Source organism: Dermacentor silvarum, chromosome 2, assembly GCF_013339745.2.
Source record: "Dermacentor silvarum isolate Dsil-2018 chromosome 2, BIME_Dsil_1.4, whole genome shotgun sequence".
Classification (NCBI taxonomy): domain Eukaryota; kingdom Metazoa; phylum Arthropoda; class Arachnida; order Ixodida; family Ixodidae; genus Dermacentor; species Dermacentor silvarum.
In genome coordinates this window covers 188,451,389-188,479,136 of record NC_051155.1, presented here as the reverse complement: position 1 = coordinate 188,479,136, position 27,748 = coordinate 188,451,389, and the positions used below count along the sequence as shown (strand labels likewise).

At 47.1% G+C, this 27,748-nt stretch overlaps 1 protein-coding gene across 1 annotated transcript in view; it reads right to left on the bottom strand.

The window, feature by feature from the left end:
- Positions 1 to 26,977, bottom strand: part of LOC119441187 (uncharacterized) — a 31,986-nt gene extending 5,009 nt beyond the window's left edge. The window contains exons 1-6 of the mRNA XM_049662984.1: positions 26,918 to 26,977; positions 12,830 to 12,902; positions 12,115 to 12,200; positions 9,429 to 9,545; positions 8,769 to 8,804; positions 8,619 to 8,672 (exon numbers count right to left, since the gene is read on the bottom strand). Coding sequence (XP_049518941.1) covers positions 8,619 to 8,672; positions 8,769 to 8,804; positions 9,429 to 9,545; positions 12,115 to 12,200; positions 12,830 to 12,902; positions 26,918 to 26,977 — 426 coding nt within the window. The remainder of the gene's footprint in view (positions 1 to 8,618; positions 8,673 to 8,768; positions 8,805 to 9,428; positions 9,546 to 12,114; positions 12,201 to 12,829; positions 12,903 to 26,917) is intronic.
- Positions 26,978 to 27,748: the final 771 nt, after the last annotated feature.

The following is a 27,748-nucleotide window of genomic DNA, read 5'->3' as shown; positions in this document are numbered from 1 at the left end:
GTCAAGAAAATAGTAAATGCTACTCCCTTAAGAGAGTCAACTATGTAAAATGACGGAAAAAGCTATATTATAGTGAAAATACCTAGGAAAAGGGAGGGGGGGGGTGTTGTCGCGAAGATTGGCCATACTTTTTTATGTGCATTTCATAAAAAAGTGTTTACAGTATGCGGTTCCAGACACCCTATTAAAACGAAAAAGAACATCTCTCTCTCTCTCTCTCTATATATATATATATATATCTTTCAGTAGAAGTCTGCTGCAAGTTTAAGTTCGGTGATCAATTTGTTGTTAAGACTCAAAAGAAATACTTAAGTACTAAATCTCAATTCACTATATGGAGAAAATTAAAATGCAGCTTTATTAAAACACAATAAATATTTTGTCAAGAGAGATCGCGGTGTGAAAAACCGCCGCACTGGGATTTTGGCAGCGATGTCAGGGGAATAGCCAGTGGCGTACCGACTGGGGGGGTTCGGGGGTTGCAACCCCCCCCCCCCCCCCCCACGCGTCCAGTCCCACCAGTCCAACGTCTACCTTCAGTGCTCTGTTCACATTGTCATTACAATTCAGGAGGTGGCTTGAGGTCGAATTTTCCTGAGTAACAAAAACACTCTATATCATTGTCTTGTATTTATTCAATCACTCTTAAGTTACGTTGAGTAAAATGCTTAAGAAATAAACCTAGTCAACATCCTTGGTGTCCTTATTATTATAATTATTAGGCCTTTTATTTGCTGTTGGATTCATCTGGCTAAAGCAAGAAAATTGCATTTTATGCCCAAAGTGCTTCCTCCCTCCCCCCGCACCACAAAAATTCAACCCTCCCCTGGCAGAGCTCCTGGGTGTGCTACTGGGAATAGCTATGCTATACCAATTTGGGAGGTGATATACGAGCTGTTTATCAGCTTTAACAGTTCGGAGAATTCTATCTGATCTCTTGAGTTAAACACTTTCATGCTTTGTGATTTCTTTATTAGGTCATTTGTTACTTGGGAGAGCCTACTACTGGTTGCCATAGTGCCTTACCTTCCACTTCAATTGCTGCTTCTGAAATCATCTACTTATGTATCTTCATCTTCCTCTCTTAAAGCTGCATATTTGTTTGCGAGCACTGGGCTGAATTCATCTAGGTTGGCCTGTTTCTTCTTGACTAATTTTGCTCTTTCTCTCTTCAAATGGAGAGCAATCCTAGACCTCACTAACCTATCATCACTGCCATTTACCCTACCTAATACTTCTACAACCTGCACTATGCTGGGATTGGCAGAGAGTACGAAATCTTTCATTTATTGTTTCTCCATTAGGGTGTTTCCAGGTCCACTGCGCTTTCTGAAGAATGCGTTCATTATTCGGAGTCTATTCCTTTCCACGAATTCTACCAATATCTACCTTCTACATTTCTTAGAGTCGACGCTGTAGTTGCCATTTACTTGGTCCCCAGCCTGCGTTCTCCCCCACTTTTGCATTGAAGTTACCAATGACTGAGTTTGCACCTTTCTCATTTGTAATTCAACATCTTCATAAAACTTCTATTTCTTTATTATCATGACTGGAGGTTGGAACGTAGGCTTCTATGTTACCTTTAATCTTTATCTTCTATGTAGCTTTATTACGACGAGTGCTACCTTCTCATTAATGCTGTAGAATTAATCGATGTTGCCCGCTATAATCTTATGAGTTAGAAATTCTACCCCGTATTCTCTCTTATCTGGAAGACCTCCGCAACAAAGGGCATAGCCGTTAGCCAGCGTTGTATAAGCCTCACCAGTTATAACCTCCCTAAGGAAGGCTCAGGTGTGATGATCAACGGTGAATATCTCAACAACCTTCGGTTTGCAGAGGACTGTGCCCTGTTCAGCAACACTAGGGATGAGATAAATATGGCGAAAGACAGAAGTAATGTTCAATAGCCTAGCAAGGGAACAAAAATTCATGATCGCCAGTCAGGCTCTGTGCTGGATCACGTTACTAGGTAAGTTATTCACAGGGGACCCTGATCACGAGAAGGAAATTTACAGAATAAATGTAGGTTGGAGTGCATACGGCAGGCACTGCCAAATCCCTGACTGGGAGCTTACCGCTGTTGAAAAGAAAAGCGTACAATCATTGCATTCTACTGGTGCTAACATATGGGGCAGAAACTTGGAGGTTAACAAAGAAGCTGGAGAACAAGTTAAGGACCGCACAAAGAGTGATGGAACGAAAAATCTTAGGACTAACGTTAAAGACAGGAAGAGAGCGGTGTGGATCAGCGAACAAACGGGGATAGCCGATATTCTAGTTGACATTAAGAAAAAAAAAAAAAAAAATTGAGCTGCGCAGGCCATGTAAAAATGCGTAGCGCAGATAACCGGTGGACCATTAGAGTTCCAGAATGGGTGCCAAGGGAAGGGGCGCGCAGTCAGGGGCGGCAGAAAATTAGGTGGATTGATGAAATTAGGAAATTTGCAGGCGCAAGTTGGAATTGGATAGCGCAGGACAGGGGAATTGGAGACCGCTGGGGTAGGCATTCAACCTGCAGTGGACGACGCTGCTGCTGCTGCTGCTGCTGCTGCTGATGATGATGATAAGAGCCGCGGAATTAGATTCACATCAGAACGCTCCGCTTCCACGCGGCGGGCCAAGACGCGAGTCGCTGGTCTGGGTGGGATCTTTCCAGAATAAGGCTGGCATATGCGCGCACCGCCACACTCTCACGCTCCAGAAAATCGATTAATGCAGCGTAAACAGCTATTCAAGAATATATTATGTCAGCCTGAACGCCACTCGCGGCTGTAGCCCAGTGGCTTTGGCGTTGTGCTGCTGAACTCGAGGTGGCAGGTTCAATCCCGTACCCGGCGGTAGCATTGCGATGGGGGTGGAATTCAAAAATGCTCGTGCACCGTGCATTGGGTGCACATTAAAGAACCCCAGGGGGTCCAAATTATTCCGGAGTCCCCCACTACGGCGGGCCTCAATAATGAGATCGCGGTTTTCGCATGTAAAACTCCAGAATTAAAAAAAAATTCAGCCTGTAGGCTGAATTTTTGATACAAGAGCATCAAAATGGTCATTGAGCGAAAAAGCCGCCGTCTGTCGTCCGGAGCAGCGAAACGGCACCTAAATTCCCATTGGCTGCGACGCCACGTCACGCGCGCGCCTCGACCGAGCAGAGCGGGCGAAAGAGAACAGCTGCTGGACGCTGGAGCGCCAGGTGTTGCGTGAGGGGAGATTGCATCGCCGCACGCCACTTCACCCTCGCTCTCGGAAGCGTGTCCGCGGAAGCTCTCGCCTGCGTTCTAACTTCGCCTCGGTAATTGCTATAAAGAAATGGATGCATAAAAAATGTCGCAGTTTCACCCCAAAGGCGAAACATAAATTGCGATAGCAAATTAGTAGAGAGCTATTGACCCTTTTCGCGGAGCAGTTTGTTTTAGAGAAACGAGATGGCGCTCACGGCGGTGCGCCATACGTCTCCTCAGCGATCGCGCACGAATACGAAACCATTACCGCTTCTACCTTGCTTCTGTGCGATCAGCTGTCGGAAATGCAACTGAGTTTTCGCTAACACACTGTGCTCCAATCATGCTAGATCGAATCATGTGGATTGAAGACGTGTGCAGTAGTTGGTTGCAAAAATAGTGACTGGCATCTTAAGGATTAGAATGAATCTGTGTGGTCAAGTTCGCGGACGGCTGCTGCAACTGTCCGAACGTGTTACCGTCTCTTCGAGATGTAAGACTTTATTCGAGGATACAGAAATTTGCTCATCCGCCAGCCTTGTATCGCTAACCTTCAAAGAAAGGGTTTGATCCCCAGACGTCGGCACGAGTGAGCATTGTTTAACCACTCGTTAAACAATGACAAAGGGAGTAGCGCCGCTTCCTGTCATAGTAAGTTTCGCGCACGTTATCTATACACATCTGTCCCAAATGGCAGGAAAACTTACGCCCAGTCTATTGCCGACGTATCAATAAGTGAATGGGCGTACACTTGAATATATGCGCACTGTATACGCACAATAAATGAAGCACTACACCTATGGCGCACGAATGGTCGAAGCTGAATGTTTCGTGACGGCCCACAAGAGTAAGCGAGTTACTAGCTGTAATACATATTTGCTACAAGGTATTGCATTGTACAAAACAGCTACGTTTCACGCCTTGTACGCAGCAAGAACAAATCTATTGGAACTGAGCACAGCCGCGAGCGATTAGGCAGAAAATAATCAGATAGTGGCCCCACCGAGGAACTTCACTGAGTCGGAAACTGACAAGCAACTACTTGAAAATATTTGCCGAATAAAGAACACAGATCAAAACACACGAATCGTTACTGAATGCATGAGGGGAATGTTTGGATAGCTTGGAATACATACTTAGCCCTGCTTTTAGAACGAGCACCATATATACGCTGCTTGCGCCGTTTGGACATAGCTTAATCAGCTCCGAAAGCGCTTTTGCATGTTATCTGAAGCTCAAAGCTTCGTGTCGTCCACCTAGTCACCGTCTACGATATTTCCGAAAACAGGTTTTCTAAGCCGCGCCGGCGTCATACACTTCCATTGTAAACAAGGAGGCAACGGAGGCAGTTGAGGCAAGCAATGGACGCGTCACCACGTGATCAAACATGGCAGCGCCCACGGGATCACCGCGAAAAGGGTCAATGCGGAGTAGGGATAGTAGTTTTATCAGCTGTATAAACTTGGACATGCGGTAGCACCAGCAACGCGCAGCTGTTGTCGACGTCGTCGGCGTTTTGCCCGCGTTCGCACCGAGCGCGCGCGGCGTTGGTGTCTGTTGCCGGTGCCTCCGGCGGCGGCTCGGAGGTTTTCGACGAGACCAGAACGGGCCATTCGTCGAGCAGCGTCGGAAGTCTTTACCACCTGCTCGCCTCGCAACATTTTATTGCGATAGCAATTATATGGACACTCCAAGCGGAATTCTGCCGTCGCCGTGAGGTTCCGTATAGAGTCCAACGGCGATGAAATCGCCGCCGCGCGCCTTATGCTGTATGTACGAGTGAAAGCGCGCGAGGGACGCGCGCTTTCACGGGAGGGAACGCACGGCGGAGAGCAAACGCGACTTCTTCCGTCGCACGAAAGGCCGTGGGGGAGGGAGGAAGGGAGGGCGGGGAGGTGACGTTTAGCTGCGGCACCAAATGCGTATTTATATAAAAAATCGCAGTTTCACCCGAAAGGCGAAGCATCAATTGCGATAGCAAATTAGTAGAGATCTATACGAAGTAAAGATAGTAGTTTTATCAGCTGTATAAACTTGGACATGCAGCAGCACCAGCAACGCGCAGCACTGTTGTCGACGCCGTCGGCGTTTTGCCCGCGTTCGCTCCGAACGCGCGCGGCGTTGTTGACTGTTGCCGGTGCCTCTGGGGGCGGCTCGGAGGTTTTCGACGAGATCAGAACGGGACACTCGTCGAGCAGCGTCGGAAGTCTTTACCACCTTCTCGCCTCGAAAATAACGTCGTGTACAAAATTCCGCTAAAGTGCGGTAATTAAGGTATACGTGGGCCAGACGGGACGCTGTCTGAACGACAGGCTCAGAGAACATCGTTGCGCATGCGAACAAGTATAGCCGTATCCAGCAATCTCGCCATGCATCGTAGAACGTGCAAATGCGCAGCTTACTTTGACAAGACGACAGTCGTCGCTAAAGAAAAAGACAAAATAACTAGGGCAACACGAGAGGCTTTAGAAATAGAAGAAGAAAAAGACAACTGCGTCAGCACGTCTTCAAGCATGCTAACAAAAGCCGAAATCACTTACGCAAAGAATGCATACACACATAGAATGCACCAATAGAATCATAACAACCAGAAACGTGAGTACGCGATCTGAGTGTTTCTGCTGTAATCATAGTTCACGCAGTCGCAACACGGCGTTGTGTGCTTTAAATATTGTATAATGATCCGACAATAAACCAGTTGGTAGTTTGTGCTCCGATGTGTCACTTCGTGTCCGCTCCATATCTAGTGTCCGCTTCGTTCCTGTGGCGTCCACTGTACTTAGCGCAAGAAAAAAAAAAGTTGTCGCAGTTTCACCTGAAAGGCGAAGCATCAATTGCGATAGCAAATTTGTAGAGAGCTATACGGAGTAATGAGAGTAGCTTTATCAGGTGTATAACCTTGGACATGGAGCAGCACCGGCAACACGCAGAACTGTTGTCGACGCCGTCGGCGTTTTGCCCGCGTTCGCACAAAATGCGTACGGCGTTGGTGACTGTTGCCGGAGCCTCTGATATAAATAGGCACTTGATGCCGCAGCTAAACGTCGCCTCCCTTCCCTCCCCCTTCCCTCCCCGCCACGGCCTTTCGCGCGTCGGAAGAAGGCGCGTTTGTTCTACATATATGGGTGATTGTAAAGGAGGAAAGAGACGCCTACTTCTGCAGCCCTTAAGGGAGCACGGCGCAGAACGCGCATTGGCGCTGAGCCGTGCTCCCTCAAGGGCTGCAGAAGATAGTGCCAACCTTTCCCTTTCCCTCAAGAACCACTTATCATCAGAACGCGCGTTTTTTCTTCGCCGTGCGTTCACTCCCCGTGAAAGCGCGCGTCCCTCGCGCCCTTTCACTCGCACATAGAGCGTTCGGCGCTGAGCCGTGCTCCCTCAAGGGCTGCAGAAGATAGCGCCAACCTTTCCCTTTCCCTCACGAACCACTTATCTTATCGGTGACGATTTCATCTCCACTGAGGTCATACGGAACCTCACGGCGACGGCGACGCCGACGGCAGAAATCTGCTTTGGAGTGTCCATATAATTGCTATCGCAATAAAATGAATGCGCACCAACTAGCCCAATTCATAGCTTTTCTAGTGGGTGTTACAATTACCGAGTCTGTGATATTAAGAGATCCTATTAGTGAGTCGTTTTGTTCGTGGCAGGAAAAGGACGGCGCAAGCATCGACAGGCCTCGTGTATACAGTCGAACCCGGATATCTCGAAGTCACACATGACGAATTGTTATAAGAAAATGGAACAGCTGTAAAATCCCCTTGACAATTTTCGTATAAAATGTTTATTTTTTATATCGCATTACCTATATACCCAACTTTCTTGTGATTCCTCCAGATTTGATGTATCCGGGTTCGACCGTATTAACATATTTAGACATTAAAAGCACGGGCGGCTAGCACTTTTCTGAAAACTTTCGGTAACGCAACAACAGACAACGCTGGGCGCCAAGTCAAAAGCCAGTGAGCACCGTTACGGCGTCGCGTGGTATAGTATAACGAAAGGCGAGAACCGCAGGGATAGCGCCTACACGGAAAAAGTCTTCACTCAGTGGTATACAGGTTACATCTTAGAAGGAGACGTCGAAAAATCAGGCACGAAATGCTTCCGAAAGCAGCACCACATGCAAATTTCACGTCAACGACAACGAAAAACGCATATAAAGCTTGGACCAGCTCATTTCCTGCTTAAATTTTGACTATAATAATGAAATGTGAGTAACGTAAAATTAGTCGATGATCTTTTGTGGAACTACAGAATTTTCAGGCTCTAACCGATAGCTGTAATCAGTTGCGTTTGCCAACGTCACTGCTATTTAAAGCACTTTCTTTAACGTTTACGAGTAGTATTCACAACAGCTGGTCGCCGAGAAATAGAGATAATTTCAGTCCTTTGCTATCAAGCTGCAGTAGACATACCTCCACATCCCCACTATGACCTTTATTTACGACGAGGAACGTTGTAACCCACTCGGCATACAGCATAGTGCTGCAAAATGATCCTCCGTACGGTATCTTCCTAGCAAACTTCCTGTAGTTGAAAGCAGAAAATTGTCCTAGTCCAAGAACCGAATCCAGACTACAGCCCGACTCTCGTCTCGAGGCGGTGCTCTGGGGAGGAGACAGTTGCGGTTTTGTATTATCTCCCACTGTAGCGCTAACAAAACTTTTTATTGTAGTAACCCATATTTCGCTTCATTTAACGCGATAGTTCACGTATTCCGCGACAGAGTATGTGTAGGCTCTGCGTGGGAACAAGCAGACTGAACATATACTCCAAACAACGAGTGGACTTTTCTGACGGAGTACCGTATTTGTTCGATTCTAACGCGCACCCGATTTTTCATGGCCAGTAATGAAAAATGCGCTTCCCTCGATAGGAGTTCGCAGCTCCTACAGCGTCAGTGGCGTCTGGATTGGATTCGATTGGATGACAGCAATTTTTAGCGACCATAACGAAGTTCGGCGAGTGTGAAAAGGCACGGCCTGATATGCCTTAAATTCTTCTGAGGTCGCTGGAGCTGCTATCCAGACACCAAGCTATAGGTGCTATACATAAAAGAGCAGTCCCCCCCCCCCCCCCTTTTTTTTTTTTCTTAATAAATATAGGAGCTCGCATTACCGATTATATATATATCAAAGAAAGCGCGATATCGATCGGGGACCCATGTTTGTTAATCACAACCATATAAAGTTGATAATAAAGCCAATTAAGGCTTCATTATCTCTTCGGTTAATTCAGGCATATATATACATACACACAATATATATATATATATATATATATATATATATATATATATATATATATATATATATATGGAGTTGCACGCGCTCTCCGTGTTCTTGAGAGAGCTCGGAAGAAGTGGTATATACGATGTGTAACGCAACTTACCATCAGTAGGGCAAGAGAGAGGTACAGCGTACAGTTTAGCGTTTCTTCGTACCCCTGGAGAGAGAAGATTGTGCGATGTTCGGAAACGCAATACGCTAGCGATACCAAAAGCCAAGAAATGGACGAAAAGAAGCTGTAAAGAGCACTTACAACACTTGCGAGGCCTTCATTGCTGAAGATGTGATCCTGAAAGTTGGTTGTAATATTGGTATAGCGCTAGCGACCCTTCCAAAATCATTTCTATAAAGTGTACTGCTATAGTGCATATCTAGAATTCCATTAGCGATATTTTGAGTCTCGCAGATGATAACTGCAGAACACCGACCGGGAAAATTGGCGGCGCGAAATACCGCACATGGCTGAGGTCGATGTTGCTTTCAAATAAAGTGCTGTATATATATATATATATATATATAGTGGGAGCGTTTATAGGGTGCTAAACATTCCATGTTTTACGTGGGAGTGTTTCGAATTAAGAGACGCTGCGAATGTATATTTAAAGATGGCGCGTGCTACTATCTCCTTAGCTTAATGTGATAACTGCGAGTAGCAGACAACGCTGATGCGTGCTTTTCAATGTGCTTAATCCGTCATTATTATTAACGCCTAATTTTACACTATTTGTGTGGGATATATTGCTGTTACTCCAGTAATTTTAGAATGCGACGTAGTAACAATTCACGTAGAATGGGTCGCATTGTTCACTGCTACTAATTATCAACGAAGTGCATGCATATGCTGTACCACACTAAGCGGGAAGTAAATTTTCTGCCTCGAGCGTTATATACAGTGCATTCATTTTGTACTCACTATCAGCTGGCGGAGTTGTTGGTAGACGAGAGGGAAGAATGTTGCGCCGTGCACGATGTCGAAGATGGCACCGGTACCTTTCCAGACAACGTTCACGATTATGAGAGCCTTCATGCTCTGTGAAATATGAATGAACGCACATTATTTGTACGTACGCCGCTGCAAAATAATCGCACACTTTTCCCGCTAGCTGCGTTGTATCACATGCAAAAAGTTATAAATGAAATGCGCGAACGGAATTCAGTTTCGTGTACCGATATGTGTGTTTTAGGCTCCAGAGAAAGCTACCGACCATGTCAGCGAACGATTTAGCTATAGAACTGGCAGAAAGGCTTGTCCATTGTCCGCAGTGTGCACCGCTACTCCTCCCGCTGAACCAAAGGCCTAGCCATGGGGGGATACCGGGCGCGTACGGCCCAGTGAAAAAATTTCGTCCATAGGACATCTGAATCTTGTCCCTGTGTCCATGCACCATTTCTGTGACAAATAGGACATCCGCCGGACGTCCAGTTTCGGATATCCCATTACGGATCTTCCAAGGATATCGCACATGGACCTGTTTCGGATATCCTAAAATGGACGTTCCAAGGTTATCTCACAGGAACCGTTTTTGACATACACGGCGAATATTTGTCCTCCAATTGAGGCTTTAAATTGTCTTTGAGTTTCCTCGTAACATAATTATGTTGTTTTTTTTCTCGCATGTTCGAATTACAATACGAAGCTATCATGCCTGCAGCTCGTGTGTTCGTCGCACTTTACGAATTTTTTGACGCAATTTACTTTTAAAACTTCAATTAGTTCCTTAAGTCACTTGCGCTTAGCGGAAGGTGTAGAAGAATGAGAAAATATGCTGCGCTTCCGCACAAGTGCGTACACGCGTAACGCATGCACACAATATATCTGTTCTTGATGCGTGGGCGCTCTGCCCGTTGCATCTGTCACGTACAGCGTGTGCTGCGACCGTAATATACATTATGGCAAACACTGTGCAATAGGCCCTGGCATATGTCCGTGAAATGTACGCAGCTTGTCTCCATGATGTCCCTCGCGGACAAGCAAGAGATGTCCGCAGGATCGACACAGAAAGTGCGGCCAAACGGTCATGTTAGGTACGTCTGCAGGACGCATTTGACACATCCCTGTAGGATATCCATGTCCTGGCAGTGGATGTCCGTAGATGACCATAGGACGCTATTGTTATCACTGGTGTACTATGTACAGAGCTGAAGAGGAGGCGGTGCACATTGAGGCACCCTAGCACGTACACCACCCTTCCCCGAAATTTCTGTGTATCAGGAGTACCTGGTATAAAACGTCGTGCAAGAACACCCGACTGCCGCACCCCCAGTTTCCGGCCAAGTGTGTGACCACCCGCTTAAAAAAAAAAAAAAAAAAAAAAAAAAAAAAAAAAAAAAAAACTTGGCTACGTCATTGCGCTGGACGGAGCATCGCGGAAGGATCAGCAGTGGGCAAGCTTTCTTCTTTTCCTGTGGTACGGATGTCGGTTCTCGTTTCCGATTGGCTGAAGGTATCCGCTGCTATCGCGGCGCTGTACAGAGTTGCTGAGACTGGGTACAGTGAAATCCACTTACAAAACGCCAGCAAGAAGTAGTATCATTAAAAGTTAAATTATCGTGCTCGAGGCTGGATGGTGTGCAAGGGTTGTGGTATATATATACAGCGGTGTTAAGATTAATAGAATGTCGCCGTTATGCATACAGATGAGCTGCAGAGCGTGACGTCGCGGAAATTCGTCCGCGCTTCCCTCTTTCTTTCAGATTGGCGGAAGAGATTTGAGACAAATTCTATTGGCGAAAGAAAACTTTAACACTTCAGGGCAAGTCTTCAAAAATTATTTGGCGAGTATTATTGTGTGACACAGTCACATGACTTTATTAATCAAGTTTTGTAAAGTTCACTCCTGTCGCATATGCATGTTCGGGGGGTTTCTTTCTCTTTATTTCATTAGTTTTCATGTTTACTTGAACTGCTTTGTCTTCTTTGTTTCTTTATTCCTCTTATTGTTGGTTTTTTGCTTTCTTATATCTACAGTTTTTATATAATTTTCATTTTTCACTTTATTGATCCGGACCCGTAGCATGCCAGGCATATGGCTAGGCTAATTTATCCAGCGTTCATTCGTGCCTCTTTGGCTTTGTTTGCAAACATACGGCTTGTCTGTAATGTAAGGTCTAACAACAAATCGCCTATAGGCTACTCGGCGAGACAGCGCCGTTTAAGTGTTAGCGCTTTTAACAAGTGTGTATTATTTGATTCCGCGGACAAATTTACACTGCGTTCGACCTTCGGCCAGCTGGTCGCCAGAAATGAACGGGCTCGTGACGCGAATGACGAGAATGCGCTGCAAGGATCACTGTTGTCGTCGAACAGAGAGACCATTCCCAATAACACCATATGACGACTTGCTTGCAATGAGGGAAACACGCATAAATAAGCAGATCGCGAGGAGTACAGTCAGTAAAAGGCGACGATTCCAACACGACGCACGTGCTTTGCCGTTGTTCGATTGGCCTGCTATATAGATAGAATGATTTTGAGCTTACAATCTTTTCCGAGCGCGTTGGTAATATAGCTCGCCGATACGAAGTACGCGTGGAGTGTGTTTAGAGGTATCGAGTTGGGTTTTAAGATGAAAAGCGGCATTCTAGTACATGGCACTTACGAAGTACACGCCGATGAGGAGGCCCAGGTCAGTCACTACACCAGCGAGGAAGCGGACCACGAGGGTGATCACGTACAGGAGGAGCGCTGTATAAGAGAGGTTGCTTCAGTACTTCGGTTCATATCCTTTTCATTATGCGGTATGCTTTTATTTTTGTTCTCTCAGGTCACTGCAACTCACCGTAAAAGCTACAGATTGTAATTTTGACACAACGAGAGGAAATCAGGTAAGGCTGACCTTATACATTCAGCGAGTATATGTAAATTAAGAAAAAAGATTATGCGAATTCTTCATTATAATAACAGTGCAAATTGGACAACGCTTTGAACGCTTAGCGTCGATACGTGGACACAACACCGAGCTGCCTTGCAGGGCGCACGCGGTACGCACGATGATGGCGATGCCCAACTCCTGCTTTCTCTTACGTATATGCCCCGGTGCGGTGGCTCATTGCCTACAACAGTGTGCTGCTGAGATAGGTCACGAGTTCGATTCCTAGCGGCGGCGGCGGCGGCCGCATTCCGATGGACGCGGAATGTGCAGTATACGAGAGAGCGCTCGTCCGACAAACTTACGCAACCTCAGAGGACGAAAATCAACCCGTGTCCATCCCTTACAGCGCGTCTCATGGCCCAGGCTTTGAAACGTTAAATAACGTCGTTCAGTGAAATCAACTGCGCATCCTGTACTTTCTGCTCAATATTGTTTTACTTACGCTGCTGTTCGATGTCGAATTCCAGGAGCACCTTGTCTTTCAGCGTGAAGAACAGGAGGATGGAATTTATCAGCTGGAAGAGGACGCGCGTGAGTTTGTGTAGTTAGGGCTAACCACAAAGTTTGGGCTAACCGCGAGGTTCGGCATGAACGCTCTGCTGCTCGCAGCGCCTCTGTTCGTTTCTGACACTCATTACTTACCAGGCATTGGAGAGAAAAGATGGCGATGCTCAGCTTTGTCTGGAGCTTCAGCCAGGCGATCCCGGATCGAAACATTATTGCGAGCACTGCTTGCTGTTTTGTCTCTCTGACCGCAGCTGGAAAGATGGGTGCGCGCCGACAGCACACGGGTGGGTTCTTCTTCTTTCTCTTCAGATGAGTTCAGAAGCACGTCTTCAATATAGGCAATGGCTACGGCTCAATGAGGGACTATCCACTAGACTTTTGCGCATTGATTAGTTGGTTGATTATTCGGTTGTCTCGTTCACTGATGAAATAAATGCTTTAGGAAGCAAGGAATCGATCTTGAGAAAGTCGAAGAGGGGAAAGAGTTTCAGCCTGTGTCTTGGGAGCGTAAAGTGTGCTGCAAGGAGCAGGATCTGCACTTGGGACAGGAGCCTTGATTCCCTGTCGAAATCTGGGAAATCAGGGCTTTTAAACTGTGCTTGTACGCAAAACTTAATAACCACAGCGGTTATAACTTACAGACGGGTCTTGCAACACCTCTCGGCGACGGGGCTGTTTTGCTGCTCCAGCTTTCTTTCTGACACGAAGGACTTGAAAGCACATTAGGACACAGTTATTTTCAGGCCCCTTGAAGGTTCGTGCGCGTCTATCTCGTTCACCCGCGGACACGAAAACGGCGACATGGTGCACATCTAGATGTGATTTGCTTGCGCCTAATGAAAGAAAAAAAAAAGCAAAGAAAAACAAAAGAAAAAGGAAGGTTGGTCTGATGCCGTCAGAATGACGAGAGCGCGTTTTACAATCGCTTTATTTGCGGTCCGCTTTACTGCTGCCTCCTCAGCAAACTGATATATATGTCGCAATCTCGTAAGGGCACTGCGCACCGCCATATCAACTTTCACAGCAGAGAACCGGTCTGCCACTTGCTGACATGGCTTTGCGCTGGCTTTTTAGACAACCGCGCTTGCGCAACCTGGAACCAGAGCAATCACTGGCGAGGAAATCTCGATGGACGGTCGCCTAGCTTCGCCGCTGACACTATTTGGAAACTGCGTGCGATGTCCGAGTAGTCCCTTTCGTCTCGACATACTTCGCTTCTTTCTTGTCTGTACACGATCTCCGGTGAATGCTATAACTGCTCCCGCCGGTTTGAGCGAAAATGCTGGAACTCTACTTTGCCTTTGTTTTTATTTATTTTTCTTCCTACTGGTGCTTTTAGTGTATATAGGCCCGGTTTCAATTACGGTGCCTCGTTCGACTCGCAGCAGCATCCGTGACCGGGGAAGAAACAAGAACGATGGAAAGTAGACAAGAGCAAATGGGCGTCTGCAGCTCGCCCGCACAAAGGTGGCTCTATTCTTTTGAAGTATACCCAGACGTCTGAAAGCGTTCTTTTCATTGAACGCTCAATCTAGAGCGAACAAATGAGAAACCCTACTCTGTGCTCTCTGCTCACAAAGTGTATGGCGCTTAACAATACGCTATATTTATACTGTTTCTGCGAGTGAGCCTATCCACAGTTGACTAAGCGATCTACTTGCAAGGTCGCTTACCTCCGCTTCTCTTGTGCAACGCGAGGCTGGTCCTGTTCTCCCGCAAGCTGCCCTGTCTCAACTGGTTTCATCAATTTTTCATTTCGCACTGTTAGACTTCTCTGTCTGCCTGTATACAGCATGTTCTTTCGCTTACTTCTCTCAGTCCTCTGACTATGCAAGTGGCGTTCGTGCACTTGTAAAGGTCCTGTTCAAAAAATTCAAAAGAGGTTCTCGATGAAGCAAGGCTTTTTAGAATATTAGGGCAGCGAAACGTGACCGAAAAACGACGGATGAGGCGACGTTCATATAAATTACGAATAGACAAAGCGCGCAAACATTTGATCACAGAACACCTACAAACAACTCTACCTTCCGCAGTAGTAGTAGTAGTAGTAGTAAATACTTTATTTAGGTCCTGAGAAGCTAGGCAATGGGGGCCTACTAGCCGTTGGCTTGTCCCATGTCGGAACAGAAAGGCCGTGCCTCTCCGCTCGTTCACGGGCCCTCTGGACAGCCAGGAGTTGGACGTCTTGTCTGGGATCTGTGATAGCCTTGGTCCAGTCTTCTTCGTGGTTAAAATCCTGTAACTCAGGGCACTGCCAGAGCATGTGATTTAATGAGCGAAATTCAGTGCAACAGAAATAAGAGTAGTGGTGGCGTCCTAAACTAAAATATGCGACCCGGGGATGGCGCTGTTAAAAATGAAAACTAATATCATCATTATTACATATGGACAATATGGCCGCCGGGTTGGCTGATGGTAGCGCTGCTCGCTCGCTGGTTTTGGGCGTGTTGTTACCGCTGTTTGGGGTGGTATTGGCGAGTACGGCACTCAAACATCAGTACAGAATTTTTTGTTATGTCGCCAGGTTGCAGAAAGGCCTCATCTGCAAAAAAAAAAAAAAAATCTAAAAGGTAAACATACATTGTTTATTGTTAGCGGTGTATGAAGCAGTAATATGTAAGCCCACAATTTTGCGTACAGGTTACGTACAGGACTTCATGCTGTTAGTCACTTAGTTTGCTATATACAGAAACACAGATGACCACCTATTTAATGATATCGCAAGCGGAAACCGAGCAAATATTTCTCTTCGTGTTCTACGTGCCGTCTAAACAGCGAGAAAGAAACTTCTGACGACGATATTTATGCTGGGCTACCCTCGTGCTGTAGTTACATACAGTGCTGCTTGATGTGTTTCACGCTATATTCTGTCTGCGTTCGACGATTTCAGCTTGACATAAAAAAAAGAAAACAAAACACCAAAAGTGCTCGGTAAATATGTATTGTAAGCAAGATAATCTTGAGGTACCATGCCCCATTCTTAAAATAACACATTGGCGATTGAGAGGTACTTAGTGTAGAAAAAAAAAATAAGACGGTATGCAAAATATTTCACGAGTTTCTTGATATCTTGATATCTGAATCTTAATATTTCTGCAGCACATTTATTGTTCAGCTGCAGCAGTAAAGGCTTTGACACAATTGTGGAGTACTACATAGGACAACAAGGAAGGTGATGGAGACAACAGTGCTTTCAAGTAATTCTACATACATTGTGTGAATAGAATAAGGATAATAAATAAATGTATAAGCAAGCCCAATGCTCGCAGATCCTTGGAAAATGCTATTTACGGTGTCATGTTGAAAGAAAAACAATAACTCGTTTCATGTATTCAAACAACGCAAATAGGCTGCAAGGAGATGAACACTTCAAGTGGGTAACAGTTGGTGAACAAGGGAAGCCTCAGCCTAGAGCCAAAGTTTCAATAAGCAAACATATTTGTGAGAGTCGTGACGGTAAGAAGTTCTCACGCTGAGGCTTCCCTTGCTCGTCCACTGTTAATTGGGTGAATGTTAAGCCAAACTTATTATTCTCCGAGTATATTTCGAAATCTCTATAGGAACACGCTGTGTTCAGGTTTGTCATCTGCTGTTTGAACAGAAGCAAAACTTAAGTTATTTGTCACGTTTGTAAGATGTGAAGTAGGCCAGTTGCGTGGAGTTTGCATTTTCCAGCAACTGTATCTTAATGTGCAAGGCTAGCCTACGTATTGAATTCGTGTTAGCAGTTCATCAAGCATGTAAGAGCGACTGAGAAATATTCGGTCACTGCTAGGGGTCATTGCCTTAAAATTGCTTCGAGCACTTTTGATAGCTTTAACATTTAGCGCATTTTTTTTATTTAACGAGTTATTGTGGCGAGGAAGCATGTTACATTTGGTGACATTGCCCACCAAACTGATTTGCAAAGAGCAAGAGATAGAGCTTATGCATTAGCAAGCAGGAACGCGCCACCTTGTTTCTGTTCTTGTTGTCACAGTTGTAATGAATAGAAAAAACAAGAAGTCGGGACTCGACACGCTATTTCTCGGTTTGCCATGAAAAGGCCTTAAAAGCAGGAGAGCTTGAATGTCAAATTTCAGCGTTCCTATTCTGCATGATATGGAACCGTAGACCATTGCTGCTTCCCTCTACAGGGCTTGCATCCCTCCTCCAAGTACTCTTGCAGACAGTTCATGGTGAGGTACGGGGCTCAAGGGGACCTCTTTTCAATATGGTGACCATTGAGCTTCTTGCAGCTTGGTGCGGGTAACTTGCAGACCGATAGTCTCTCTTTTTTACAGGCTCCTGAAAAGAGAAATGGTGAACATGTAAGGGAAAAATAGTCAATCAACAATCGGTCCAATAAATGAACAAATCATAGTTCTGAGTGAAACATACCTACAGTTCAGAAACATACCCTGTGATGACCATGACTCTTGAAGTTACTTCCAGTGGTGACCAAGGAAGTTTCTTTTCTTAACCTCTTTGGTGGTGACACATTCCATGTTGACTCGAGGTACGTAGAGAGACAATAGCGTCCAAAAACGTGAACAAATATGAGCGCTAGACAAGGGTAAAACGGACGCCGACCAAAAACATAAAAAAAAAACCGAGACGTTTCGGCTCCCGGGGCCTTGTTCATTGTGAACAAGGTCCCCCGCATGGGAGTCGAAACGTCTTGTTGTAACAGCGAAGCTGTTTAAGCCAGCTGTAATTGGTGGTGCGCAGCAAGCGACTACTAAGAAAGAAAATAAAATAAACTTTATTGCCGAGGCGGGATTCGAACCCGCGTACCTCCTGTCCTAAGGCGAGCGTCGTAACCAGCCACGCTTGCAGAGTGTGCATTCATGCGAACCATATGATTGCGTTCGAGAGTCGTCGTCTTTGTGCACAGCTGGCGCGTTCGTACGCTCGTGCTCTGCGAGGTGAAGAGGTTTTGCGCGCTATGACTGACTGACTGACTGACTGACTGACTGACTGACTGACTGACTGACTTTGAGAGCGAGAGACGCATTCACGGAGCGGGTCTCTTGGAACGCGGTGTCGGTGTTGCATGCTGCGCTATGCAACGCGCAGTGACGGCCGTAAGTCCGAGGACAGCGTTACTAGATTACCTCGTTCTAGTAACGTTGTCCGAGGAGGCATTGGTCCGAGACGCGCGAAAAGAAATTATCATCATCATGAGCAATAAGATGAAAAGTTCGCGCGTACTTCCGGAAAATGCTGGGCTACGATCGCCCAGCTTCACTGTTTCGAGCGTTGCGCGGCCGAGTGCAAGGTTAGGCGCTTTTCTTTCTTTCTTTTTTATGTTTTTGGTCGGCGTCCGTTTTACCCTTGACTATGAGAAAACCCGATCAGACGAGTTTTCGTCGAACTCCTGATTTCAAATATGAGCAATGTCTTGGAGGCTGTGGTTGGAAGAACAAAAAACAGCCTCAATTACTATGGTGAAAGTGTGGGTCAGTTTGTGATTCACGTCTGACTAAGAGCAGAGCGCACGACAACGCTGCATGACAGGGAGACACATACACAACACAACACTCAACACCGTTGTGTGTGCATTTCTTCAGTGGTGTCCTTGTGTGTGCTGTGCTTAGTCAAGCTCGATTAGATGACAATTGTTTCTGTGTTATGCTAGTAAACAAGCCCACTCATTTTATTGCTTCTCAAATGCAATTATTTTAAATGTAGCGCTGAAAGTGATTGCCAGGCTAAACCCGCCTGCTGCTACAATTCACCACTGTCGCGCACCCCCATGGGCTGCAGGTTTAATCCCGCTTTCGTAGGTAGTCTCCAAGCGTACTACGCTGGGTTCCAGCAATGAACTTTCCCGCTAGCTGGTACCTTTTTAAGCGAAGCTTTACAGGCTGACAAGTTTCGGCGGTGGTGATGGTCTCACGTTGAAAAGTGGGCCGATCCTGGTGATAGTGCAGAAAGGGTCCAAGCTGAATGGTATGGCACATACCATTGAGAAAGAAAGAGAGAAAGAAAGAGGGAGACAGAGAGAGAGAGAGAGAGAGAGAGAGAGAGAGAGAGAAAGAAAGGAAATCACCAGCGCTTCACCTGTCGAGAAAGGGGGGGTAAGCGAAGGTTGTCGTGTGTGTACTTGACCTACTCCTTTTCCTTCCCTTTCCTACTACTTTTCGTTCCCTTTCCTTCGACTTTTGTTTCCGTTGCGTCGTACGCTTCCTTCCCTCGATGCACACATCTAATAAACGTTTATGTTTTATTACCGTGACATGTCGTGAACATTACGTTACCCTGATGAAGGTCAGATACACACACAACAAGCTTCGCTTACCCCATTTTCTCGACAGGGGAAGGGCTGGTTAATTTTTTTTAAGCAGCACGTCATGATGCGGTTGATCACTAACGATGGAATCCGCGCAGCCATTATACGAATTAACCGAAGCAGCAGATAAAATTAACCGTCTTTCGATACGTTCGCTTGGTGGCAGCGGCTATCAAAAATCGGATGCATAACGTAGCTGAGATGCTATTGCTATAGAAAGAAAACTGCTTTTGAACTAAACGACCACCCCGTTCACAATATTACCGCCGTGCAATATGAATAAGGTTTTACATTTCATTGCCATATAGGGCCAAAGCCAAACAAGCACTACAATCGCGGTGTCTGACTCCGTGCCTGTGGCGAAACGTGGGCTAGTACGACCATTCTCAATACCTTTTGTTCTATGACAGTGCGTCTTAAAAAAAAAAGAAAAACACACCCACCCACACCCACGATGTGCAACATTCTGGCCGCCCCGCACTCGCGTTGACCCAACATGGCGGCGAGTGCTGTCACCGTGAACGAAGGTACTCGTACTTAGCAATGTAAACGTTTAGGTTAGTTGGTGGGTCAACCTTAATTATGCTTACAGAGCAATTGCTTCACGTGGACTAAAATAAGAGGGCACATACAGTTTCTTCTTTCGTGCACGTGAAGCCTTACGCTGTAAGCATAATTAAGGACTGTACTCGTACTGTCGAGGCCACCGACTTTGACAACTCGCCGCCCACCCGACTCTAGAGGTCCCATATCCTGTCGTTGCAAGCTAGTGATAACCAGGCGGGTACCTTGTGCGCACCCGGCGCGTACCTCCTTTTCTTGCTATGTGAGTATTTATAGTGCTACGCCACTTATTTTTTGTTTGCAATATTTTTGTGCGTCTCTCACTGTTTTCTTTCTTTCTTTTTTTTCCCTCCTTACACTTTCGAAACTTTGGAAAGTTTTGCTGTCTCATGACGACCGAGCGTGCCGCTCGCAATGGGCTTCTCGAACGCATGGTCTTCTGCAAGACCTACTAAGGAATATGGAACCTTCGTCTCCCTTCGAGTCCTTTCGTACTTCGCAAGGTTTTTCTTTCCGCACTGCACGGCAGTGAACTGTCGGTTCCGTCGGCAGTATCCCTACGCTTCGACCACTCTCTCTCTCTCTCTCTATCTCGCTTTCTTTATCTTCCCCTTTTGATTTTCTTCTTTATTTTTAAAAAGTAGGAAGCCGATGATTCTGCCCACCGTTCGTTTCCCGTGGGGACCCAGTATAGGCCACGACCCTGTGCCACCGTCCTCGCTGCTGCTGAACAGCGGCGCAGAGGTGCAGGCAGCAAAACGAAGAAAAGAAAAGAAAGTCGGAGAAAGCGTTCCTTTGATTTGATAGCCGCGGTCGTGCCATTTATTTTCCGAGTAAATTGTGCTGCCATAAGGAGACTGGACATCGTTTCGCTCTTGCACGGTCTGACCGCGCTGAAGCAGCGAAAGGGGTTCAGCGCGGGTTCAGGAAAAGGGGAGACCGCGGCTGGGTCGTGGGAGGGGAACTGGCCGGAGGCAAGGTCTCGCCGAAGCCGAATCTACGACGAAGCCGTCTTTCTGGGTCGATCATGCAGCTTCGCAATAGTACGAGCCGGGCTTTTGGTTTCCCTTCCTTTTGGACCATCCGTCGATGACATTGAAAGATTTTGGCAGGGGTAAAGAAGCAGAAGAATGATAAATGCCAGTTACGGGGGGGGGGGGGGGGGGGGGGTCCCGTGTGTCGTTCACAGAGTATAAGAAGGCCAGCGAAGAGCGTGAAAGAAACGAGGAACTAATGGCGCTGACCCGAGGCTTGCTATGTCGTGTGAGCGATTGCGAGACGACGAGGTCACCGTGGCACCGTTTTGGGATTTAATATCGGACACCGATTGCTGACGCGCGCCCAGAGAAGTCATCAGTTTAGGAGGAGGAACGGCAATTTATTCTCGCTGTTGTTATGTATCGGCGCAGCCGTTTTGTCTCGCATTTGTTTTCAGCTTACAAACGAGGCAGTCGCAGTATGAATGTTGGTGTACAAAAAACATTTATCCCACCCTCCTCTTCTCTCGCGTGCTCTTCTTTCGTCATACGGAGCATCTCGTGGTCCTGTACGTTTGGCAACGTCTGCACTGACCTCGTCGGGATCTGGAAAACGCCACTCCGCGTTTTCACGCTGTTGGGAGCTTCGCCTTTGTTTTTTACGTTTTGTTTCGCTGCTCTCTGCTCATCGTACGAGAACGCTTGTCTTCTTCGTCCACTGTTACCCTGCACCGGTCTGCTAATCAAATTTAGCAGCGGGCGTAGCGCGTGCTACACGGACTACTTCACGTTTACCAGGTGTCCTCCAAATGAGCTGCTCTAGAGGTCGAAGTATCGAAGTGTGCAGCTGCTTATTTTACATTAATAACGGTTATCGGGACTTTGCGGCTGCATTAGTGGCATGACCGTAAGTCATTCACCTAGTTGGAGGTCGTCGCTGTGGGCCATAGCCGTATTCACACGAAGAGCTGGCTTATCCCCAGGACCAATCGCATGTCGCCGTGACGAGAACGTCTTTCTGCTTTTTCTGACGGGCCACACGTTAACCTCTATGGTTTTGCCGCGAAGTTAGTGTATAGATGGCACACCGGCAACTTCGTGGTGCCAGGGGTATATATAGACGCCGCCAAGTCAGTGTGATAAAACTAACATACCTCCTGGCTCTGCGGCACCCATGTGAACAGTGGAGCTACGGCGCGGCTCCTTTTTGTCGTGTGTACTTGACGTGCGTCTGCGAACAATAAACAGCTGAGAGTTTGCGCAGTTGTTCGTCCTTGTCCCTCTTGTTGTCTTGCGGCGATCAGCGCAGTTAACAGAAAGATGAGCTACGGAGGGAGTTAAGGTCGCTGCTTACGTCACACGTCTATACGACTGCGGAAGAGATCTCCTTGGTGTGAATACCGCTTAGTAATCATCATCATCATCATCATCATCATCATCATCATCATAATCATCATCATATTCTCATCACGACAATAAACAAAATACATTTATACGTTTTGATGAAAAGGAGGCACATCAATATATTCCAAATCTGGGACCGTCTGAAAAGTGACCAAGCAACTGCGCTGCCAGTATAGCGAGCGGTTAAAACAGTCTTAGAATTCTTAAATGAAGTAAACACCCTGAAAATAATTTGGCTAGGTAATCTTTAGCATGTGATTAACAGCCCTTGTATTCAATGGCTCTCTTCAAGCCCTAGTATCACTGTTATATTTGTTACATCATGCGTTTTAACGAAACCCAATTGCCGTAGCCCACATCACTAACTAGTTAGTGTCATCATTTTACCACTCGCATTGCGTGACGAAAAATTTCATTTTCCATTCTATTCCCCATTTGTAGTTGGATAAGCTGTTATTATAGGGATCGTTCATTTGGCGTGACAGACGTGCAAGTAAAGGTGAAAAATGAACTCGTTCAAAACAACGGGGCCCGAATTTACAAAAACTACTTACGCTAGAATTTTTCAGAAGAAAGAATTTTATCCAATCCGGATGCCAGACATATGATTAGAGTAGTAGTAGTAGTAGAAAACTTTATTTTATGTTTTAAGAACGAAGTCCCAGAGGGTGGAGCCCTCAGTCCAGGGCCCCATTTGCTGCTGCTATCCGGCTGGCCCGGTCGATCAGGCATCGCTGGTCGTCGAAGGCTGTGCTGGAAAGAGCGGCTTCCCACTGGGATGGGGAGGGGTTGGGTATTCTAGATAAGCCGGGTGGTTTGGAGCATTCCCACGTAGAATGGTAGAGGTTTGGGTGACCACCACAGAAAGGACATTTGTCGGGGTACTGGCTAGGGTAAAAAGTGTGGCGGAGAGCAAGGCTGGGGAACGTATTAGTTTGGAGCTGACGCCAAGCGGCTGCATCTGCACGGTTTAGCTTCACGTGTGGTGGGGGGAATATTCTACGGGATAGTCTGTGGTGTTGTAGTATATGCGTGTATGTAAGCGGTATCGTTTCCACCTTGTCTGGGTTGGACTGGTCTTCCACCGGTGCCTGGAGGGTTAGGCCTCGGGCTGCCGCATGAACGCGCTCATTGCCAGGGAGAGACGCATGCCCAGGTGTCCAGACTAGGTGAACTAGTGGAATGTTTTGCTTCTTGTGTAGAATTTTATGAGCGATCGGTGAAATCCGTCCTTGTGCGTAGTTTCGACATGCTTGCTGCGAATCTGTAAGAATATGTATGATCTTATCTGGGGGTTGAGCGCTGATGGCGAGGGCTATGGCACATTCTTCGGCTTCCGTGCAGTTGTCAGTGCGTATTGTGGCTGATAATAGTGCTTCGCCCCTCCAGTCGGCCACCGCTACCACTTTGGCTGTAATGTCAGGGTAGCACGCGGCGTCTGTATAGAAGGTGTCGAGGTCGTTGCAGTATGCTCGGTGCAGTGCCATTGCACGCGCAGTGCGCCTGCCTTTATGGTGTTCGGGGTGCATATTCCGAGGTATGGGGGCCACTGTAATGTTTTCTTTGATGTTTGGGGCGATTGAGAGGGGCTCTCGTGGGGAAAACTCTGATGTTGGGTAACGTAATTGTCTGAGTACGTGCCTTCCTGTCGATGTACGTTTAAGTCGTTCGATCTGCCCGACTTTCTGGGCTTCGATTAATTCGGCCGTGGTGTTATGTAGACCAAGCTGTAATAGTCTGGCTGTTGAGGTGTAGATAGGAAGGCCTGTCGCCGTTTTCACTGCTGTTCGTATGAGTGTGTCTAGCTGGTTTGTTTGGTTTTGGGTGAGTCGGTGGTAAGGTGCGTGATAGGTAATGCGACTTACGATTAAAGCGTGTATGATGCACATGACGTCGGATTCATTTAGGCCGTGGCGGCGGTTCGTGATCCGCCGGATCATGTGCACTACTTGATTAATCTGTTTCTTCAGTAGCGTCAGGGTATATGTCGCTTTCGCATTGGCTTGAACATGGAGTCCTAGTAAGCGCAATTTGTTCACCTTATTTACAGGTTCACCCTCGATAGTCACCGTGATGTCAGGTGGTAGGTGATGTTTCCTTTGGAGTTTTTTTACTATAAGCAGTTCTGACTTTTGAGCTGCGCACGTAAGTCCCCCTGCCCGGGCATATTTCTGGGTGACATCGGCTGCTGCTTGTAGTGCGTCCTGTATTTCACCGTCTGAGCCACTGGTGGCCCAGATGGTGATATCATCAGCATAAAGCGCATGCCTAATTCCCGGTATGGCATCTAGTAGTGCAGGTAGTCTGCTCATAGCTATGTTAAATAGCACGGGGGAAAGCACTGACCCTTGTGGCGTGCCTTTTCCCGCAAGAGGGAAAGAGTCCGAACGTATATTTCCGATGCCTATAGTCGCAGTGCGATCTTTAAGAAACGCCCGGACGTAATTGTATAGTCGTCGGCCACACTTTGTTGCCGCTAGATTGGTGAGTATGAGGTCATGAGCTACGTTATCAAACGCGCCTTTCAGGTCTAACGCAAGGATGGCTTTGCTTTGTTGAGTGCTGATATGGTCGATTAGCTCTTCCTTAATTTGCAGTAGTACGTCTTGAGTGGATAGCCCCGGTCGAAAACCGAACATTGTGTGCGGCAATAAGGCTTGCTCTTCTAGGTACGGCTGAAGTCTTGCCAGGACGACGTTTTCAAATAACTTTCCTATGCATGATGTGAGCGAGATGGGTCTCAGTTGGTTTAGAGAGGGCTGCTTTCCTGGTTTTGGCATCATTGTAATATCGGCGTGCCGCCATTCTTGCGGCAGCGTGCCCTCTAGCCAGTGGTACTGAAAATAATCTGTAAGTTCTTTTATCGATCTGTCGTCGAGGTTTTTTAAAAGCCGGTACTGTATTCCGTCTGCTCCCGGGGCGGTGTTGCGTACTATTCGATGCAGTGCCGCTCTAACTTCATGTGGTGTGATTTCTTTGTCTAATTCCGAAGGCTCCGCATGCGGATAATCTATGTAAGTTGGTTTGGGGCCTGTACCTATGTAAGTGTCTTTTAGCTGTTGTATTATGGCCGCATCAGTCCCAGGTGTCTGTCTCAAGATCTTTTGAAGGGTTTTGCTGCTCGTTGCTTTGGATTGATTGGGGTCGATGAGATTTCTAAGCAGTACCCACGTTTGGCGGTGCCCAAGGTACCCTGCATTTGATTACATAGGTTCTTCCAATTGTTTCGCGTTAGCTCGGTTGCGTAACTTTCCGCCTGGGCTGTTAAGGCGGATATCCGCTGCCTGAGCTTGCGATTGTGCTTTTGCTTTTTCCACCTTTTTTGCAGGCAATGTCGAGCCTCCCAAAGGTGTAATAGGTGCCTGTCGACATCGGGATGTTCTGGTGACGTGTCGATGATTTTCGTTGTCGCACGGAAGTCTGTCTGAATTTGTCGGATCCATTCCTGCAGAGTTTCTGGTTTCAAGCTGCCTTCGTAGGTTTCGTTGGTGCTTTCTTGCTTGCGCCGCTGTCGGAACTTGTCCCAATCCGTCATTCGTATTTTACGTTCTTTAACTTTTGTTCGCGGTGTTATTAGATGCGTTTCTATTATATTGTGGTCACTACCGAGGGTCTCATCGAGGTTGTGCCATCCCTGGTACCTGATGTCTTTGATCAGTGTAAGGTCGGGGCAGGTGTCTCGACTGACACTGTTGCCTATTCTCGTTGGGTGGGCTGCGTCTGTAAGTAGGGTCAAGCCTAGTTGTGCTATCGTCAGTGCTAGCCGTCGACCCTTTGGATTAGCGGTCTTGTAACCCCACGTTGGGTGTGCTGCGTTGAAGTCCCCTACAATAAGCAAACGTTGCTTTGATTCCTTTAGTGCGTGTTTGAAGAGCCCATCGAAACAGTCTGCCCGCTCTTTAGGGGCACTATAGATGTTGAGGACAAAGAAGCTAGGCTCTTTCCTGTCTACGGGAATGATTTCGATGAGCACGTGCGGTATGCGTTCGGAGCTGAGGGTGTGGTCGATTGCGGTTAACCTCTTTGACACTAATGTCGCTGTTTTAATCGGACCATTGTGGTGTTCTTTGTACGCAAAAGTATTGTATCCAGTCAGTTTAGGTTCAATGTATGTTTCTTGTAGTGCCAATATGTCTGGTGTGTGTGTCTGTGCGTGTATGAACTGCGTTAGATTTCCGCGTTTCCGGCGGAAACTGCGGCAGTTCCATTGCCAAATTTTGATGGGTTGTGTTTGCGCGACATTTTGTTGTCTAGCCATTTTTTATTGTAAGCTGGCCTGAGATGAAGGGCGTGCGTAAGGATGCGCCCGGATATCTTCTCTTGCCTCGAGCGGACTAACACGGGTGCGGTTGGGGGTGGCGTTGTGGACGACCGTCTGAGTAACTTCGTCGCGAATTTGTTGTCTAAATTCTTGGGTTAGCTCAATGAACATCTGTTGCAGGGTGGTTTTGATTTCTTCTTTTATTTCCTGCCTATCTTGCGATAAACTCTCCTTGAGTTCCTGTCTGTCCCGTTGCATTTCGTTGCTCAGGCGCTCTCTATCTTGTTGAAACTCGTGTTTTAACTGGTGTAATTCCTGTCGAAGAGTGATTGCCATTTCGTTTACTAATGTTCGCATCTCTTGCCTAAGTGTTCGGGCTATGTCATTAATCATTTCCTGCACCTGGGCGTTGGTGGTGAAGTTATTTGTGAGAGGCACCTGCCCTGTATGAGTATTGTGTGTGCATGTTGTAAGGGGTGGAAAATTAGTGGCAGTGGGAGAAGGTAAGGGGGAAGGATTTGAAAGCCGCTCAGCCCAGCTCACCTTCGGCGGATTCGTACCAGGGCCCTTCGTGAGCGCTTTCCTCTCGCTCTTCTCCACCATGTCGATGGTTGACCGTGATTCCGCCCCTTGCTCGTTTGTAGCTGCTTCATGCCGTTCATGTCGGGGTGTCTTTGTACGTGGTAGGCTTTGTGATCTGGATGCGGATGCGTCCCTGGATTTATCTCGTTTCTTTGAGTCCGTTGATCTTCGGGGTGATCGGCCTCTGTCTACGTTCGTCTCCGTGGAAGCTGGCGGCGATTTTGACCCGGGAGTTTTTGGTTGATTGGTGCTACTCCCAGGGTTGGTGGTGGTGGGAACGTTGTTGGCGTCACTGGTGTAGCCGGCGTTACGTAAGAAGTGTGATTTGTTGAAGGGCTTGCGCTGCCTGGCTGGACAGCTTGGGTCCGTAACTGGGTGATCGCCTTCACACAGCACACACTTCGGTTGACATTGGTGGTCCTCCGATGGGTTTTCGTGTCCGCAGTTTTTGCACCGGGCACTCTCCGGCGTGGGACAGATGTCCGCCCTGTGCCCGGTTTTCAGGCATATGCTGCATACCTGAGACAGCGGTCGGTAGGGTCGACATAGGAGCTCTCCACCATAATAATAAATTGTTCTTGGGACTTCCAGCCCGTCGAAGGTGATGAGAGCAGCCGTCGACTTTCCGAGCATGCGTGCGAAGAGAATCGGTGCTTGCGGGGAGCGTAGATTAGCCATTAGTTCGTCCGGGTGAGTTTCACTGTCGATCCCAGTGGCAACTCCCTTGCAGGACATGTCGGGGGCTGCCACGTATGCGTATACTTGGTACTCCTTCCCACCAAGTTGAAGGGT